Raw genomic sequence first — 20,931 nt, forward strand, 5'->3', positions numbered from 1 at the left:
ATGTGTATAAGAGACAGGGCAGACCCAGAAAGGTGGGCGGGGGTGGAGGTGGTGGTCCTGGGGCTTCCCTGTGACCCAGGTCCACGTCCAGGACATCAATGTCGTCCTCCTCTCCCAGATCGGTGAAATCCATGTCTTGGATTTTGAGCTCCCGAGGATTGGCCATGAGCTGGTCCCAGATGTAATCGGACTCTGTTTTCAGCTGCGCAGGTGCTGTCTCGGGGACCTTGTCATTGGACCCATCCTCAGAGATAGGGCCTCTTCCCAGGTCCCCGCTGTTGAATTTCTCAGCAAATGCTTTTACGCTTCCCCGGTTGTCCAAACATTCGACATCCACCCTCCTGACGCTCTCGTCCTGGGCCTGAGAGTTGGCCTGCAGGGTGGATATTCTGGAGGCGAGGCTGGCTACCGCCTCCGCCTCCGGCTCCTTGCTCCTGGTCTCTCTCTCGTCCTTCTCCTCGTCATCCGTGGACTTTCTGTTATGGGCATACAGCATGTCCAGCATGAACCGTTTGTTGGTGAGGATATCGCCACACTGTCCATTTACACCTCCATCCTGAATGCCTGTGGACCACACACCTGAAGGCACACAGAAGAAAATAAAAATGAGAAGGTGGCAAGGGGGCCTTACGTCCATGAGAAAACCAATGAGGGGACACAGGGACAGGACACATGCAGTGACTTCAGAAAAAGACTGAAATAAAGCAATTAAAGCAGAAAGGCCTGAGACTGACGGCTTGCTCCATGACCAGGACCCCTTCCCTGTATCATAGTGCTCCTGGCTCCCACCTGGGTTCACGGGAGAAATTTTCCTCACCTTCTCTGCCCTCCTGTGGCAGCTGGTCAGGACCCACCAGGTCACAGGCAAGGGGCCTCTTTTCTAACTATATAAAAAAGGGAAGGAAGCAGTTCCCTGGCCCAGAGCAGGCACTGGAAAGGGGCTGTAAGGTTACCTTTGTCTCTCCTCAGACTCCAACTCTGTATCCATACAAACCATGCCATCGGCTTCAAGTGAAGTTCATGATGGCTTACCACCACCAGAACTTTCCACACCCCTCCCTTCTCCTCCCTTCCCATCTCATCTTCAGCTAATTACCTCGCCTAATTTACCAACTTAACAGATTAAGTCAGAAGATCTTCCAGAGCCTCCATTCCATCTCTACCCTCCCACCTGCACCTAAAACCAGAAGCCTCCCTCCTGTGACTATCCACAAATTGTCCTTTAGCAGGGTTCAACTGTTACATCAGGAGCCCATGCCAGTGATTCTGTCCTGCATCTCCCAGGCTTCTCCTACTGGAAGAATATGAATAATTTCTCTTTAAAAATTCTTAGTTGTTTATGGGCCTTTACTACTTATATGTGGTGCTGGGAATTGAACCCAGGGCTTCACACATGCTAGGCAAGTGCTGTATCATTGAGCTACAAACCCCAGCCTGAGTAATTTAATTTCTCCCATAAATAAAACCAAGTAGACTTTCTTGACTCCATTTCTGTCCTCACCAGTCACCCAACTTTTCTCCTTTAAGGTCACACCATTTACAAGAGTATAAGAGTTGTTTTGCTCACCGTCTCCAATTTTTCTTTTATTTTCTCTAGAACTCAAATAGAGCTTTTGTTCCCAATGGTCTTCAAAGCTGCTCCTTTCCAAGTGACCGTGACCTTCACTAGACAAAGCTGATCTCCCCCTTCTTCTCCATCCCCTGCCAGGATGCAACATTCACTTTCCTTCTTTCCGCTGCTCCTTCCCCGACTTCTCCTTGTTTTTCCTTTGAATGTCCATTGCTCTCCTCTTTTCATCTACCCCACTCTTATAGTCATCAGTTCATCTAGTCTCAGGGCTTTCACATTCCCAGGTTCTCTGCCCTCACCATAGCATCTTCTGCAGTGGTTTGCGCTCTCAGCTGGGGTGGCTTCATGCACCTTGCTGCCAATTCTAAAGACACTGAGATCGCCCTCAACTCCTATTTTTTCATCTTCTACATACCAAGGAGCCTCCTGTGCCGACTAAATCCTCATGTTACAGCCAGAATCCAGCCACTTTCCTCATCACACTCTACTGCCAAGACCCTGGGCCCAGCCTGCACAAGTTGTCCCTGTAAAGTTGTCCTACTATTCAATGCGACAGTAGGTGAGTGGCCGAGGCTCAACAGACAGGCTGGTTCTTTCTCCATTTGATGGGAAATGTTGGCCTTTCATTTTCTGGCAACAGGGAAAAGCGTATTTCTAGATAGTTTTTGTACCTGGCTAGTTTTCTTTTTATGTCTTTTAAAAATTAGATTATTATACAAAATAATAGATTTCTGCGTGACATTTTCATATACACATAAAACATACTTTGATTCTATCATTTATCTACTTTAATCATTTTATGGTGTCTCTTTGTCTTTAGTAATTTCCTTTGCTCTGAAGTCTACTTTATCTGATATTAACATAATTACTTCTACTTTTCTTTGATCAATGTTTGCTTGATATCCCTTTTCCCAACTTTTAACATTCAATCTTCGGGTCATATTTGAAAACAGTTCCATACAGACAGCATATAACAGCATATAATTAAGCTTTTCAAAAAATCCACTGTCAATCTCTTAATTTAAAGTAACTGAAATGTTAGGGCTTAAGTCTGCCATTTTGGTCCCCCCCATTTCTCCTTTCTTGGTTATTGTGCATTATTTGAATTTTTTATAAATTATTTTTAGTGTTTTTATGTACATTAAAGCATTTTTCTCAGTGGTTGTTGTGGGTATAACATACACACTAACCTGCCGTGATCTACAAGTGTTGATGTTTAACCACTTTAAATGCAATGAAGAAAACTTTTCTGTGTAGTTCCTTTTACCATCTATGCTTTCAAAATTATCTGAAATTTCTTCTATATATAAATACTATATCAAATGATATTAAAACTTTTGCTTCAACTTTCAAATATTATTTCAGAAACCTCTGAGGAGAAAGTCTATTTTCTTTACCCTGTTTCCACGCATTCTGTTCTTCCCTTCCTGAAATTACAAGCCTTCCATTATCATTTCATTTCTGTTTAGAGAAGATCCTTCCACCATTCTTGAAGGGAAAGTCTGCCAGTGATGGATTCTCCTAGTTTGTATTCATCTGAGAAAGCCTTATGTTCCCTTTATTCTTTAAAGTATACTTTTGCTGAATACAGAACTTATGGTTGACAGTTGTTTCTGGCACTAATAAAATGCTGTGCCCTTCCCACTGGCTTCTGTGTGTGTAGATGAGCTCTCCCAGAAATCAGTGTTCCCCTATTGGTCACATATTTCTTTCTAGCCTCCTTTAAAACTTTGTTTTAGCTCTTTAGTTTTCATAAGTTTATTATTTGTCTTGGTGTGGATGTCTTTGGACCAAATTCGAGTTGTCTCAGCTTCATAAACCTGGATGTTTATGCCTTTTGACAGACTTGGGACATTTTTGGACAGTATTTCTTCAAACATGTTTTTAGCCCTGTGCTCCTTCTCCAGACTCCAGTGACAAGGATGTCAGACCTATTATTATTAGTTCCACTTGTCTCTGAGGAACTGTAGTGTCTATCAATTTTTTGCTATTTCTTCTGTTAAGATTGGTTTATTTCTACTGACCTTGTTTTTGAGTTGACTATTTCCTTTGTTGTCTCTAATCTATTAATTAAATCCACCGCACTTAGTTATTTTGGTTATTAACCCTTTTAGTTCTGTAATTTACCCCTGGTTCTTTTTCATACATATTCGACTTCATTTTCTTCATGTACATCCTGAGTTATTGAAGATTTATTATGATGGCTGCTTCAACATTCTTGTCACATAATTCCAATGTGAAACTCATCTGTTGGCATCTGTTGGCTCTTTTTTTCAAGTTGTACTTGCTCTGGTTCTTGATAGGGTGGATAGTTTTCAATCATATCCTAGCAAATTTGTGTCTTATTTGCATCCTGTTGAATCTTCTCTCTTAGCAGGCAGTCACCCTTTCCTGGTATAGCATTCAGATCTTGGTGGAAATAGGTGTTTAGCTCCCTGGTGTGTGATGCTGTCATCACCCTGGCAAGGGTGCTGACTCACACTGTCTCAGCACAGATGAGTTTGACAAAATTTCAGTTCCCCCCACCTTCTTGGTCCCAGAGCCATCTTCCCAGGGAAAGCAGACCACTGATTTATATTGCATCATCGTCTCTAGGTAGAGGTGGAGGCTACATTCCCTATCAGTCCTCTTTGACTCTGGGTTGGGGAGATCACTGCAGACTAGAATTCCCTCCAAATGCAGTATTACCCGCTGTATATGCCAGGTGAGGATGAAGGCTCAGCTCTCTGCTGGGCTCCACTGACATCAAGAACAAGGGGACCAGACGCCTCTTCATTCATTTACCCACTGATGACTTTGTGAGACACTACTGTGCTCTAGGCACAGAGTGAGGACTTGAGGGCTCACAGTGAACCTGATAGACATTTCATCCTCACAAAGCTGACATTTAAGTGTAAACAACAATTACACAAGTGATTTTAACTAAGGGCAATGAATGCTATGTCAAAGCTTCTCATACTTGGGCCACAGAGCAGAACATGTGAAAGAAAAATAGCACCACCTGACTGGAATAAGATGAGTCTCTTTCAGGCTGACCACTCATTTGTCAATAATAGACACAATGATTAGAAATGATATTGGTAATAATTTCAATTACCTCTAAAGTTTATAATTTAACTGAGAACATTTTGAAAGCAAAAGCTACTATGACAGAACTGCCCTGACTCTGTGGCTATAGGTGCCTAGGAGCAGTGGGGGTTTTTAAAAACCAATAAGCTAGTGCAAATAAACATGATCAAATCTCTTCACAGCACTGGAGAGAAATCACTGTGAAATCCTGGTTCCTGAGTCTACACAACTTGGACACCATCCACTTTTAGTAGAAAGTCAATGGTTCTTCACTGGTAGCAGTCTCCATTTCTGGAAAGTTTACCTTGTTTGGTAAAAATACTGCACAACCTGATCCAAGAAAGTTTTGTTCCCCATCTTATTTTTACTAATCCAACTTGTTGATGTTTTGGGGGCATGCTAAACCCAGATATGATGAGTAATACTTAAAGCTACTCATAATACATAAAATGTGATTTAAGGCCAAAGTGATCAAGACGACTCACCATACACCCTGTGCGCTATGAGCTATGATCAAAATTTCAATGAACATCAATAGTACAAGTAGAATTTGTGATACTAACTACAATCTGACTTTGAAGGAAATTAAGTAAATATCAATTTGTGTAATGCTTTTTGGCACATCTTCAACTAAACACACAAGGTTTTTGAGGGCAATTTCTAGGACATAAATTAATAAATTCTCAGTTTTTAATTATAATATCATGATTAGAAAAAAAAAACCAAGTGGCACATCCTAACTGGAAAATATTTTAAAAGGAACTATTTTAGACTATACTACTGATTGACAGGTATTTTAGAAGACTAATTTTATTCACTCATTCCTTTTTCTTTCATTCTTCTGTGCTTCAGAGCCAAATATATTTTCAGTCTGGGAACTAACAAGTACAAGCAGTAGCTGATTAGTCCCTCTACAGCTTTGGGACTTGAGGATGTGTCCCTTGTATGTAGCTTTACAGAGAGAAGCCTGTACGATTAGGCTTCACTATTGAGGGGTTGGTGAGGAAGGCAGCACACCCTGACAGCACACACATCAGGAAATCAACCTGGTGGTGTCACAGATGTCGTGAATGGTTACAACATCTATAACCTGAAATGCCTTGTTAATTTCTATGAAATTAACAACATCTATAACCTTCTGGGGTGTCTCCTTAATCTCAGGTGAGGTCCTTAGGGGCCAAATCTATAATCTAGCATTCCGTTTGATCCTTAACTACAAAGTCCCCATACTCAGGTGAACTGAATTAATAACAGGGGTAATATTTAAAATTTCATAAAGAAAATGCATGTACATCTATGAAAAACAGGAGTCCTGAGTACAATGGAGAAAACTACCTAAATTTGGTATATTCCAGTTTAGCATATCAAATTGACCTCAATACACTGTGAACCACAAAGTTTCAGAAACACTCATTTAATAAATCTATTTCCCTCTGAAAGTAGGGAGTAGATAACAATATGACATGTCTCTAAACTGAAATCAGAAACCAAAAAAAAAAAGGCACCCATACTAATATCAACAACTAAGCAAATAGTGAAATGTGTTTCTCCTCCAAGGCTCATTCTTCAGGAAAAGCACTCATTGCCTGGGCCCTTTTTGTTCCCTGTGGAAGTGAGAAATGCAACAGCAGGGCAGAGGATTTGGGGGAGAAGCATGCTGTTAGTGTGACCATACTCCTCCTGTCCAGATGCTGGGTGATATAGCTCGAGACGTGAGCTGTCCCAGCAGTTCACCTTGGAGGCCAGCCTATGGACAGGCTCTGTAGCAAACCAGGTCCTCTATCTGGGGTTCCCTGCAGAAAGGGGTTTCATTTACCAGTTGCCCTGTCCCTGGAGAGCTTGTCCTCCTTCTCTTCCCTTTCCAAGGTGCTGCTGGAGGACGAGATGCTGGAGGCCGAGCAGTTGTCCCTCTCATTCACCTCCTCGTTCTGCCTCTCTTTTTCACTGAGGGAGGCTCGCTCTTCTGGCTCTTGCTCCAGTGCCCGCTCCCCTTCACTCTCCACTTCCCCTTGGGAAGAGGCTATGTCCTGGCTGGCTTCATTGGCAACTTGCCTTGCCTCTGCCTCCAATTCAGGCTCAGGATCCCCAGCACTCACTGGTGAAGATAAGAGTGGAGAGTACATTGACAACAGGGATTTCTTGGCAGAGGGGAGGGTCACCTAAGATGGGAGAACGGATGTGAGGTCGATTCCTCTGTGCTGCTCTGTGATGAACACAAGTCTCAAGATGGCTCCCAAGATTCCTGTTCCCCGGTGATCCAGTCAGATACTAAGGGGGGAGGGGGTACCGCATGCAAGGATCCTGGATTGTGAGATAAAAGTCCCAAATCGGTTGACTTTAAAATATGGAGATTAGGCCCAAGTCCATCAGGTGAACCTTTTAAAATCAAGAATTTTCCAATTAGCAACAGAAAAGAAAGCCAGAGAGGTGAAAAGCAGGAGGATCTTCTTTCACATACTGCTGGCTTTCAAGATGGAGGGCCATGCGACAGGAATGAAGGTGGCCTCTAGAAGCTGAGAATAAAAACAAGGAACAGGGACCCCAGTTCAACAAGTGCAAGGAACTGGGTGGGTTCTGCCTACCTCCTGAATGGGCCTGAAGGTGGACCCTTCCCAGTGCTTCCTAATCAGAGCCAAGCTGGCCACCAGCTTAATTTTCACCTCATGACAGACAAGGCCAAGAATTTAGTTGAGCCAAGCTGGACTTCTGACCCCGGGAAACTGGGAGACAATAATCGAATGCCGTTTTCAATCACTGTGTGTGCAGTATTTTGCTACACAGCAATAGAAAACACATGCTCTTTTAACTTCTGCTGAAAAGTGACAAAATCCACAGGGAATCGATCTGACAAGCAGCAGCATCCCGATGTTTTCTGAAACATTGGCTAAACCAACGAGGCATATCACCCATTGCTTGGATGATGTTTGTTCATCATGTAAAGTTAGTCCACGATTTTGAAAAACATTTAAAAGAATCACTCATGGGCATTAAAGACTATTTATAAACCCATCAAGACTGGTGATTGAATGCTCACACCAAGATGAAATGCTTACATTCTCACTTGTGCACTAGGGAGCAGGGAAATGGCAGTCAGGCTTATGCATGTTTTTGCTGAGCAAAGCCATCAGCTGTGAACTGTGAATGGGCAGCAAAATGACTGATAGTACAAAAACCTCTGAGCCAGTTGCCACATGCACAACCCAGAGGAGGATGGGTCCTTCCTGAGGATAGGACCCTGGGGCTGGGCAAGGCCACATTGCTGGAATCCTGGCAGCGCATCCAAGGGCAGTGCTCAGGTCCTAGGCACACACTACTATATGAGATAAAGAAATCCAGGCAGGATATGCAGATAGCAGGAACTACATCTGCCTGGACCCTAGAGGAATAGGCAGATCAGGCAGCTCTCTATGGAGAAATTCTGCAGGCTCAAGTGACAACTGGTGATGGGGCATGCAGAGCATTCTCAACCCTTCAGTGGGGAAGGAAAATCAAGGCCTTATTGGGCAGGGGTCCCCAGCTGCTCAGTAAGAACTCATTCTGCCAGGACTTACCTGGGACAGTACCCCTGACCTCTTCCTCTGAGAACAAGGGAGCTAAGTTGGGCACGGAGGGAAGCAGTATGAAATGCCAGTTGTCTGCTGTGTTCCTGGGCGATTTCCAAACACAGAGAAGCAAACCTCCTCCACGGGAATCTCCTCAATGCCCTTCAGGTAGGATATGGGGGTGGAGGAATGAGCCCTCCCCATCTGCCTGTTTGGGGTTTAATTATGCCTTGTGCATGTTCAGCTGAGGACTCCAGCCCAGACCAGGAATCTCCTTCCCTCTAAGAGCCTGGTGGGAGGAAGCAGGGGCAACAAAGGCCCTCTGCCACCTGGGGGCTGTCCCTAGAGGGAAGGTTTTAGGAATAGGCGGTGTTAGAGCAGTTCCTAGACAAAATGCCCAGGCTGGCAGTACCAGGAAGAAGCCAAAGGGCAGAACACCATGAGCCCGTGTGCTGGAGAATGGGCACATTGTACAGTTTTGCAAGAAGGGGACGACAGAATGGAAAAGAGTGAATATGACTTTCAAAAAAATCCCCTTTGGTGTGGAAAGACTTTTATGGAAATTTCTTTTTATTTGATAATATAGTATTTAGCCAAGAGATACAAAACCCTATTAGTTTTACAAGCATGGCAAAGGCAGAGCTTCAGCAATGGCAGCGTCATCATTTGGTTGACAGAAAGCATGTGTGTTTGTGCACACTTAGCTTCAGAATAGCCACATCAAAACAATAACACACTTCCAGCAGCCTAGCATGTGGCATGCATTTGAGTTTTCAATGGCAAGCATCTGGGGAACACGGGTTGGGGGCCTCTTGGTGGCTCTGTCACCGGCAGGGACAGCCAGGTCTACTCACCATCCCCAGGAGGTTGGGCAGGAGTAGAGAAGATCCATGATTGATGGCTGTTTGACTTCAGCACACGTAAACCCACCGCCTTATTCCACTTGACACATGAGACTCATGCAGCAACGTGGCCCCTGAATGGCTAGGGGCTGAATGGACTGGTGTGGTAATGGACATATAAGCAGTGGCAAAGCCACACCCTCATGGGAAGAAACAGACCCATTTCATTCCAAGCCTAACTGCATGGACTCAGATCTTCAAATCAGTGATTCCAATCACCCAAGTGACTTTTTTTTTTTAATAACAAGGGAGTTAATCATTTCTGAAGCTGCCTCTTGCCCAGAACACATGACTGTGTCCAAAAAGTCTGACTGCAAATCTGTGGCATGTGAGACTGTCCTGATGATGAACAAATTAAATGATCACACACAAGTCAACTAAAATAAGCAAAGATTTAAGAGAAAAGATGATAATCAAGAGCAAACAGACAAGCCGTGCACTACGGTAGCACCCATGTCCTCAACCCCACACACCTCTGCCTTCAAAGAAGTTCACTATGGGGCTAGGGACACAGGAACCTATCTGCAGTGGTCACAGTGTATACTAGATACAGTGACAAGGAGGCCTGGAGGGAGCAGCCAGGTTCCGTGCTATAGCCCTTTCCTAGCTGTTTTAATCAAACACAGGTACAACAAGGGCAAAATGTCCCCAGGAGCCATTACCTCATCTTCTCATGTTGGAAGGTCCTCAGATGTTCGCAAAGCCAGTACTGGCTCACAAATTTCTTGTCAGTTCTGGTCAGTAGGAAGCACCAGGATGACCTCTAAGACCCTATGCCAATTTCAGAATGTTCTTCCTCCTCATTCCTGTTTTTTCATCAAGACCTCCTCAACACCCCCATTCACATATGCACAACCATTCCTTTTGAGTCACTGTCCCTAAGCCAGGCCTGCTGCTCCATGGACAGATACAGAGAAAGTTGTCATCTACGAATAGAGTCCTCAGGAAGCAGGAGGAACTATGTAAATCTGTGGTCTATAGGGAAGTAAAATCTTTCAAAGCACAGGGTTTACATTCCTAACTGCTACTAATCACAATAGTTATCGAGCCTTTCTCTGACCCAGCAATGGTGTTTGTGGAGACACACATTGATCCAGATAGACCCAGCTCTGTCAGTACAGAGATTGTAGAAGGGCAGAGAGAAAAGATCCTGCCACGTACAATGGCACATTGCCTGTAATCTCAGTGGCTTGGGAGGCTGAGGTAAAAAGATCTCAAGCTCAAAGCCAGCCTCAGCAACTTAGTGATACCCTATCTCAGAAAAGTAAAAGGGGGTAGGCATGTGGCTCAGTGGTTAAGCACCTCTGGGTTCAATCCCTAGTGTGTACGTGCGCGTGCGCGCACACACACAGATCCTAAATGTCCTGCTTCCAATGAGCATGGGAAAATTCTAGCCTCTCAGCTCCCATCAGACAATAAAAAACACTTATCAATGTTATATATGTTCTAAGATTAAAAGCATGGCTCCCTGAAAATATGGTAAGGGTCTTTTGCAAGGTCTGGAGGGGAGCTATATCTCTGTGCTGAAAGGACATTTAAGCAGAGTCTCCAAATATGAGAGGGAGTTAAAGGGGGAAAGCATTCTGGGCAGAGGGAAGAGCCACACACAGCCCTGGAGCACACAGCATTCAGAGGAAGTAAAAGATGTCCTGTACGGTGGGAGCTCAGAGAGCAAGGGAAGGTGGACAGCAATTGGGGGTTGGGTCAATGGGCCTAATGTGCCCGAGAGAAGGACCTAGGACTTTACCCTAAGGGCAGTGACAGCTGATTTAGGTAGAGAGAGGTCACATTTCATTTGTCCAGAGGCCTCCCAACCTATGCCTGTGTCACGGGCATGCTTCCTCCTGGGAATAGTTCAGGTGTTCCTATGAGCTATGTGGGAGCTCTGGTCAAGGCTGCACAAACAGTTGAGGGAGCACACCCTGTGATGAAGAGGGTGTGAGAAGCCAGCTTGAGAGAAGACAACAAAGGAGGACCCAGCACCCTGCAGGTAAGTCAGGCACGGGTAAGGAACACTGGTTTATGAACTGGGGGGAAGAGCTGTGTCATGTTCACATTTGAGGGAAGCAGTGGGCTGGCCAGGGCTGCTGGTTTCCTCTGAGGAATGACTATAGGGCATTTCACTTGAACTGTCTGCTGAAGTCCCCGTGACCCCTCTAGGGGGGGAGGGCTCTGTGATGACCCCCAGAAAGCTGAGGCTGAAAAGCAGAACAGAGCATCTTGCCAAGGGGGCTAGACAGAAGGGGCAGGGTGTCTCCTCCCTAGTAAGGACCCCACGGCACTATCTTCGAGGCAGGCTCAGGAATGACTGATTCAGCAAACGCTTCAGGGCAAGAGCTGCCAGGGCTTTACACAGGGGTCCGTAACCTCAGATGGAAGGACACAGAGATCTGCCTGCATCTTTGGAGCTGTGCCAGGAAGGAGGACGGCAAGGACTTGGGCTGGTGCCCAGGCAGCCCTTCTCCTGGCAGGGGGTGAGAGTTTGGAAGTGAAAAGAGGACATGGCAAGGATGGCCTGGCAGCGTTCACAGAGTCCAAAACTGGGATCTGTCTCCCTGGACCGCAGCCTGAGAGCAGCCTGACGGAGCTCAGCATCGCCAGAATGCACTTAGCAAAGAGCAGAAGAATGCACTTGGCCAGAACTGCGCTGATCTGATTCAGAGGGCTTTAAACTAGATTTTAAGGTTGGGGTGAGAGGAATATAAGGAGGAGGAAAAAAAAAAAGCTAATTACAAGAATATGGGGATGGATCATTTATAAGAAATATGAAGAAGAGGTTCACTGTGTCACAAAGGGATCTACAGAGAATTGTGCTGTCACAATCCTGTGGGGGAAGGACCTAGAGTTAGCACAGCCACTGCAAGAAATTCTTTATCCCAGGAAATGGACATTACTGGAGTAAAAGTGGCTGGAGAGGATGGGATTCCACTGACATGAGAAGCCAGGGCAAGACAGAGCATCTTGGTGTTTTTCCCGGGGATAAAAAAGCCTGCCCAGTAGGGTGGAGAATCGGGTGGTGCACCCTCATGCAGATCACAGAACTGGGGAGAAGTGACGAAGGACCTGAAGATGTCCCCTGGGGCAGAATTCGTTCCTACCTACCATCACTCTGGGTCCCTGCAAATGCCCAACACTACCTCCTCATCTAGTTCCCAAACCTCACTGCAGGTCAGACCCTGGTTTTAAGTGAGGGAAACATCAAAGTTAATATATATCGAGTGCCTTCTTCACTGGGGGACTCTGCTAGGAACCATACTACATCATCCTATTCAGTTCCCACTCTCACACCATGAAGTAAAAGTTAATGTCTCTTCGGGAGAAATGCGAAAGCACATTCAGAGAGATTAAGCAACTTGCCCAGGACCACACAGCTGGTTGGATACCCTCAGATTGCTCCCGCAGACTGCTCTCTGTCCTGCTCTGTGCCCTAGGAGCTCTCCTCTATGGGAACACTGCCCACTTTTGCTCCTTTCACTTTCAGACAGACGACCCTTGGGAAGGACCAGCAAAAAAAAGTTGGAGCAAAGAGAGGCTAGAGTCATAAATCCGTGGTCCCTTCACAGGGGTAACAAGTGTGGCAGAGGTTTTCAAACCATTAATTCCTCCCATGGTCTCTGTCCTCTGGCTATTACTTACAAAATCCCAGTCATGCACCAAATTCCTTCATATCTAAAGGTGGGAAAATGTTTCCAGCTGCTTTCTCTGGGTGCCTGACCACCTTTTGACAGCCCCTTGACCTCCCAGAACCTCTGCCAGTTCTACATAGAATGCCTTCAGCCACCTCTAAGTATATGCCACCTGTTTTCAGCAGAGCCTCACTTACAAGCAGAGCCCATGATACACACCTAGGACTGGAGCCCAGGTTGAAAAGCCCTGCCTATTTAAAAAAAAAAAAAAAAGTACAGTGGGCACGAACATTCCAACTCTGCTCTCAATGTCCCCAACAGCTGAGTCCAGAGTATCCGTTTGGAATCTGTCATGCAACTTTTCTTTGAAAAGATGAATTGCTGGTTGAAAGAGCGAAACTTAATAAATCTTTGGGTGGCTTCAATCAGTTTCAGTCTGTGGTAGTGTCTAGATGACTCTGCCAGGACTTGGGCTTTCTGGCAGGTCTTATGAAACCAAAGGCTGGGCCTGCCAGTTCTATAATAGTTGCCCAAACTATGTAGATTCCAGAGACCTCCCCGGTTCAGAGCTAATAGCTAACACCATCGACTTTAAACTCATGGTTTAATCATATAAATCTGAAAAAAGGTCCCAAGAGAAAAAACTCACAACTCTGAAAATTCTTTAGACTTTGTCTTTGGTACGGATCCAGGTCTTGCTAAGCTGTTCACTAAGACTCATCTAAAGTGGGCTTTCTCAGCCTCAGTCCCATGGCACTTGGGACGAATAATTCCTTGTTGCGGGAATGATAGCATCCCTGGCTTCTACTTACGAGAGGCTTTTAGCATCTACCACCTATTTCTTGCCCTCTATCATGATGACCAAAGATATCCTAGAGAGCAAAATCACCCTGTTTGAGAATTTCTACTCACAGGAATAGCTTTACTGGATGCGTACTAGCTTGGCTACTCAAACTTTATAAAAGAACCATATGATCACCTGCAAAATACTGATTTAATGGTTCATTTGTTCTCAAAACTTAGTCTAGCTCAAAAATTTGAGAAAAAAGCTAGACTTATCTAAACAGGTTCATGTGTAAGCCAATTTTTAAGCTTCCTTTAAAGGTGTTAGTTTATAGGTCCCATAGCCCCCTCCGATCAAAGTTTTCATTCAGCTTTATTGGCACTCTAAGAAGATCTGTGTTTGCCCTCACAGGCCATGTTACCCCAAGGTCAAATACTTAAATTGTAAAATCACATTTGATGCAGCACATAATTTATGCTACAAGAGACACATGGCAATCAAGAATGGCTCCTGTCAAAAAAACGGATCTACATCCCTCATGTCATGTTGCTCAGGGACTTGGACTTGAGTTGGATACTGGAAAGGATTATAAGGGCTATTTAACTTATAAATTCCATTACCCCCTCTTGCCCCTCAGATTATGTTTCTGATTGAATTCGCTTGATCAAACATGTATATGATGTAATTCTAGCATAGCTTCCCATATACAATAAAAAAGCAGCGGCCAGTTCCAGGTCCAATTATTATGCTCTTAATATACACAGTGAATATTCTATTTCTCAGTATGAATAGAAACTGAAAAAGCAGTTTAAGGATTATTGGATTATCTGTTGCTACATATTTCATTATCTTGCAATCAAACCAAAATACCAACCCTAGGTCATGAAGACATCCTCTGAGCTTGTTTGGTTCTCTTAAGTCAGACAGACAGGTCTTATATTGGTTTGAATGTATCAAACAGGATCCATTCCAGTCTTACCTTTGTTCTTGTATGCCCAGTAAGACTGGTAGAGCACCTGGGTTAAACAGACACCCATTTTCTCACAAGGACAAAGAGGAACCTGTCCTCAAGAATGAAGACACTGATTCCAAACTGGCAGTGCTTTCTAATATCCCTCTAACTCTCCTCAAGTCTCGGACAGAAACATCGGTTCATTAAAAGTGCACTCTAACATTAAAATGGTCAGTCCTGAAATAAAAGCACCTTGTACATAAATGGTTAGAGCTTTTGGGGGGTTGGGGGCGGGTACAAGGCATTGAACCTAGAGGCACTCGGCCACTGAGCCACATCCCCAGCCCTATCTTGTATTTTATTTAGAGACAAGGTCTGAGTTGCTTAGGGCCTCACCATTGCTGAGGCTGGCTTTGAAATCAAGATCCTTCCGTCTCAGCACCTGAGCTTCTGTGATTACAGCGTACACTACCCATGCCTGCCTGAGCTTGAGTTTTTTTATTAATTCAGTTATTCAAGCTTAGCAGGATGTGGTTACTCTTAAATAGGTTCACTGATGCACCTATTTAAGGCAAAATTCATTAATTCAATAAATATTTGAGACCCATCATATGCCAGGCACAGGGCTAGATCACAAACTCAGAAAGATTTATCTTCAGAGTATTTTCTAGCTAAACTTCCCTATTAAACCACAGTGAACAGATATTATAAGGTTCAAACTAATAGCTTAATAGCTCTTCCTGCTGGGTGTGGGTGTGTGAGTGTGAGTGTGTGTATTGGAAATTGAACCCAGAGCCCTGCTCATGCTAGGTAAGTGCTGTGTCACTGAACTACATCCCAAGCCCCTGCCTGTAGACCATGACCAAGCAGAACCAGCCAGCCTGAGATAGGGGCATGGCTAGAAATCACTTCTGAATTCTCATTCAAAAAAGCCCTTCCTGACCAACTGATATGGCTTTCCTCTTAACAACCCAGTGTATCTGCACTTAATTCACAAAGAAAAGGAGATGTGGAATTGAAATAAAATTCACTTTAAAATAAGAGAAGCAATGGACTAGCTGCTTACCTCTCCCTGCACCACCACCCCTGTCCCCCCACCGCATTATGTTATTGATCTTCTCCCAAGGTAGTAGTATCAGAAAGCAGGGCCTTTAGGTTATTGGGGCAGAGCCAATGTGAAAAAGGCGAGTACCTTTACTAAAGAGACAGAGCCCTCAGATAGCGTCCATCATGGTAGAACATGGTGAGAAGGCACCATTTATAGACCACAAAGAGGGCCCTTATATTAGGCACTACAAATGATAGTGCCTTGGTCTTGGATTTCCCGGCCTCAAGAACTGAGAAATACTGTTTATAAGACACACAGTTTATATTATTTTGTTATAGCAGCTGAATGAATTTGGGGAGCACTTTAATTTTTATTGTTAATATTCATTATAAAGAATGCTAGGTTTCATTGTGGCATATCTGGACATACATAATACCATAATTTGATCAATTTCACTTCCCAATGCCTTTCCACCTTCTTTTCCTCCTATTATACTCCCTTCTAACTTCATACAGTCTTTCCCCTCCCCCATAGGTTCTCACATGAGAGAAAACATACTTTTCTGAGTTTGACTTATTTCACTCAAAATTATGGTATCCAGCTCCATCCATTTACCTGCAAATGACAATTTCATACTTCTTTATGCTGAATAAAACTATATACATTTTCTTTATTCATTCACCTGTTGACAGACATCTAGACTTATTCTATGACTTGGGTATTGTGAATTTTGTTGCAATAAGCATGGGTATGCATGTATCTCTAATATATACGAACACTTCAGTTCTTTTGGGTAAATCCCAAGGAGTGGTATAGCTGGGTCATACATATTCTATTTTTAGCTTTAAGGAACCTCTATACTGATTTCCATAGTGACCATACTGATTTATATTTATAAGACAGCATTTTAAAAGACAACTATTTAACTATCACAATTTTAAGAATCATCATCAGAATTTTCTCCCATATTTTTTCAGATATAAGTGGCCCAGGTATATGATGTCAGATCTTTCTAAAAGTTCCCTCTCAATTAGGTCAACATTATATATTCTGCCCTCATAATATAGACTATACAGTCAAATCTATGTCCTCTATCCATGGCCCACGTAATAAATTTCTTTCTGGGTAAAAGGTACACAACATTCTTGGCAGATGGAAGTGTCTACTTCTCCCTGTTCATTCGCCAACTCATAACGCATTTACTGAATGCCTATTCTAATTCTAGTCCAGGAGGTGGCAGACATAAGTGCAGGTGTGAGCCCTCTCCTGAGAAGCATGCAGATAAGTGGGAGGGCCACTTATCTCACTGTGTGATAAGTCCTGTATCCTAAATGAGTGCAAGATAAAAGGGAAACACAAGAGGAATCAAAGGAGGCTTTTGAGAAGAGAAAAATGCTTCAACTAGATGAGTAAGGGTCCAATGGGCATCAAGGGAGCAGACTCTGCTCAGATGTACACCTAAGAGAACATGGCTCTTTTCAGGTACTAGTAGTAGTTTGTTATACTGATAAAAGCTGGTAGGGACCGACCAAAAAAACAAACAAAAAAACCCCACCAAAAACCAAAAAACCAAAGGGTAATTAAACACCATGTAAGATATGAACTTACATTGTAGACTATGGAGAACCACCAGAGGATGTTAGAATCTAAGAATAGATGTGATTTGGGGGAAGGGGGTCTGGATTACTGCAAGAACCTGGAAGCAGTGAAAACTATTAGAAGCAATTGATATGGTTCATATGGGTGATAGTTAAGGTCATGTCCATCAGTGATGGGAAGGAGGGAAGAGGGCCAATTTGAGAGAAAGCAGAACACTTTGTGATTGACCCGATCTGGGGTGAGCTTTGAAGGAGAGGCCAAAAATTATAATCTTCCAGCTTAAATGACTGGTCCAACAGAGATGGCCTTTTCCAGATGAGAACTAGAAGGTATAAGCTGGTTTGAGAACAGGCAGCAGTTTATGCATGAAGATGGGAAACACCTCCCATCTGAATGTTCCTCAGAATGGCACCTGGCAAGCCTGAGGTGTAGGAGGGGCATTTAGATGGAGAGATCCGAAAAGGTGAAAGACACTCCCCTAAGCCCAAGCAAGCCAAGACTGAGAAAGAGACATGGCAGGTTTCAGCATCTAAAAAGTAACTAAAAATGACAATCTGGGAAAATGAGGGCGTGGTGAGAGGGTGTGGATGAAACGAGGAAACTAGAGACAAAGTCAGGAAAACCCACCAACCACTTCAGGGGCGGGCAGAAAAGTAGTAAGATTACAACAAAACAATGGGAAACATTAAGAGAAAGCAAGGGAAATGTAGATGATATGAAAGTCAAATAACACATTCATTCTGCAGATTGTCTAGAGGTTGCAGAAGGATCTAGAAAGATTGGATCCAAAAAGTCAACAAAAGCTACTGGAACTTCCCAAAGCATCTGCCAGAGGCAGCTTTCTCAGAGAAATTCCATCTTCAAAAGACTGAAAAGGCATGCCACATTCAGAGGTAGATAAAATGCACTGCAGGGTCTCTGAACCCAGGGGTTTTCTTGAAAAAGCATAATTTTAGGGGCTGGAAAAAAAAAAAAAAATCAATGTGCACCTATCTGGCTACACTGAAGGTACTGTGTCATTTTGAACAAATGCTTTACAGGGTGGATAGGGGAAGGGCAAGGGGGTACTGGAGGGAGAGGAGGAGTGGCAGAGATGACAAAATGATGATTAAGTGAGGCTGGGGCTATGGCTCAGCAGTAGAGCACTCGCCTCGCATGTGCAAGGCCCTGGGTTCGATCCTCAGCACCACATAAAAATAACGTTATTGTGTACAAATACAAAAAAATACTTTAAAAAAGATTAAGTTCCTGAGCTCAGATAAGGATGCTAGAAGGAGCCTGAGAGTTGTTACTCTTTGCTACTTCTTAGGTTTCAGTTATTGACTGGAAACCCAAAGTCCCAAACACTGAAGAATTCTCATTGCATCATATTTGGTACCTCCTGAGGGTACCTGGAAGCACTGACCCAAGGCTCGGACCTTGACTGAAAGGCACTGATGCCTCACCCAGTCAATAAGCCAGGTTCTTTGTGAACACCTCCAGATGTAGGTGACAGCCCCTGACACTCCTTTTTGTTAAATGAGGACAAATAATTGCTGTTCAAAAATTGTTTATGTTAAACAGACTTAAGACAAACTTAATAGTAAACTTTACTTAAAAATCATCATAGTTTGGGGGTGGAAACAATTGTCTACGGATATCCCATATTTCTGTAGTCTTGCAAACAAAGGCACCAATAACTTTTTTTTTTTGATCTGGAATATCTTTCTCAAGACTGGTGTTCCCTTCTTGAACAAAGCACTATTTCCTTTATTACCCACTATAATTGCTTACCCAGGAATGAAGGGGAGACATGCTTATTGCCCATTATAAATTATCTGAGGGGCTGAGGTTGTGGCTCAGTGATGGAGAGCCTGCCTAGCGTGTGTGAGATACTGGGTTTGATCCTCAGTATCTTATTTAAAAAAATAATAAAGGTATTGTGTTCATCTACAACTAAAACTTAAAAAAAAATGATCAGAGTCTCTCTCTCCTCAGGTTCTTCACACTGTGTAGACTGGTATCATTGGAACTTACCCACTTCAAATATGGAAAATGAAGCTAGGAAAAATGACTGTTTGCACAAGTAACAAAGTCCTTTGTCTATGACCTTGATATCTTGCATCTTCTGCCATTTTCCATGATACAGTGGCAGTCCTACTTAATACCTTATAAGTAGGCATAAGTTTCATGTAAGTTATAAATAGATTAAGTCTCAGAATGTTCATAATTCTTGACACCCAATGATGCCTATGAAATTACCATGTTTAACAATTAATGTCCTTTACAAAGTTTTCCAATGCCATCCTGTGCTTTGTCTTAAGGTTTATTCTTTGTCTACTTCAAAAATACAAAAGACTATGTAATGTGTCGAAATACCATGCAAGAAAACACTTCAGGAAACTGTCAATCTCCGTAGTGGAAAAAAAAATGAAAAATTTGTTGTCTTTTTACATTTTTAGAGAATGAGAAATAGCAAGAGAAAAAAAATCCAATGACTGGCAAAGCCGCTTAGTAAGGCCCCACAGCAGGTGTAGCAGGTAGACCCTTGGCCTTGGATACAGCTCCCGAGAGATTCTAACTGAACGAATGGTATCAAGAAGCAGCAGGTGAGGTCCAGGGGAAACAGGGCAGACCTGAGTCACAGACCCACAAAGAATCAGGTTTCCTGCCAGTTCATGAAGCACTAGACTAGAGGTGTCCAAAAGCTTTATGCTAGTGAACCAGCAAGCATGAAGCTAATGACTAATGATATTCCATTGCCAGGTGGAAATAGGATTCCAGATGTTTCATGACTTATGCCGTGTAGATTAGGTAACTTACGAGAATGCCTACATCTGAACAAGAGTCAAACATATTAAACAGAATGAAGGTGACAAAGATGTTCAGTTGATGCTAACAATAACCCCAGCTAGGATGAGGAATGGCTGCTTCCCTGAAAAGTGACTATCCATTTTAGCAGACATCTCATAATTGTATGTCTAAGCTTTGTTTACAGGTTTGAGGATCAGGAGGCTGGAGGAATTGTCATATTTGCTGCTACTTTAAATGCTTGAGAGAAAAATATCAGAATGCTGTTGTCAGTAATTTTGGTAAAAGCTTGACTGGATAGGACATACATCCCCAGAGTCATACCAGGGAGACGTGGAAATATCTAATATAAAAATAAGTAGAAAAAGAAACGACTGTTGAATATTATGTTTCCTGACACAAAATTAACATAGTGTGGCAAAAATTTTCAAGTACATCTCCAAAGTGTCATTTGCTGTGTACAACATGGGGCTGTCAAGCTACCAACAAAAATAACCTAGCCAGTATGCATGCTTCCATGAAGCAGCTAGTGGACAAAAGTCACTTATCAAATCTTGCTAGCAGCCTTCTTCCACTGGGAAAATTCATTTATCTCCACCTGACCGCAGGAGAGACTCGTGTGAGGGACAGAGCAAGGTGGAGACATAGTTCTAGCTCTCTGGGGAAGGCAATTCAGTCCAAGGACACACTACAGGGACCTCTGTCAAAATCTGGTTTTCAGGGGCTGGGGATGTGGCTCAAGCAGTAGCGCGCTCGCCTGGCATGCGTGCGGCCCGGGTTCGATCCTCAGCACCACATACAAAGATGTTGTGTCCGCCGAAAACTAGAAAGTGAATATTAAAAGAGTTCTCTCTCAAAAAAAAAAAAAAATCTGGTTTTTAGGTGAATGGTTTTTCTCTACCTAGTTTCCAGGAAAGAAGTTACTTAGGTCTGATACCTATGGGGATGATAGGTTACTTGGCTATATTGGCTATTTATGGACACATGCATTATTATTTTTTAATCCTCAGTACAACTTTCTGAAGAATCGTACTAAAGAATTTTATCCC

At 43.4% G+C, this 20,931-nt stretch overlaps 1 protein-coding gene and 1 long non-coding RNA gene across 2 annotated transcripts in view; one reads left to right on the forward strand and one right to left on the reverse strand.

The window, feature by feature from the left end:
• Fhod3 (formin homology 2 domain containing 3) overlaps positions 1–20,931 on the reverse strand; it is a 389,221-nt gene that overhangs the window by 53,840 nt on the left and 314,450 nt on the right. Inside the window, exons 18-19 of the mRNA XM_048806588.1 lie at positions 6,456–6,734; positions 18–579 (exon numbers count right to left, since the gene is read on the reverse strand). Coding sequence (XP_048662545.1) covers positions 18–579; positions 6,456–6,734 — 841 coding nt within the window. The remainder of the gene's footprint in view (positions 1–17; positions 580–6,455; positions 6,735–20,931) is intronic.
• On the forward strand, positions 10,852–19,492 carry LOC107139535. The gene is made up of 3 exons (XR_001503168.2): positions 10,852–11,073; positions 17,839–17,985; positions 19,070–19,492. It is a non-coding gene; the product is annotated as an uncharacterized LOC107139535 (long non-coding RNA).

This window comes from Marmota marmota, unplaced genomic scaffold (genome assembly GCF_001458135.2).
Source record: "Marmota marmota marmota unplaced genomic scaffold, marMar, whole genome shotgun sequence".
NCBI lineage: Eukaryota > Metazoa > Chordata > Mammalia > Rodentia > Sciuridae > Marmota > Marmota marmota.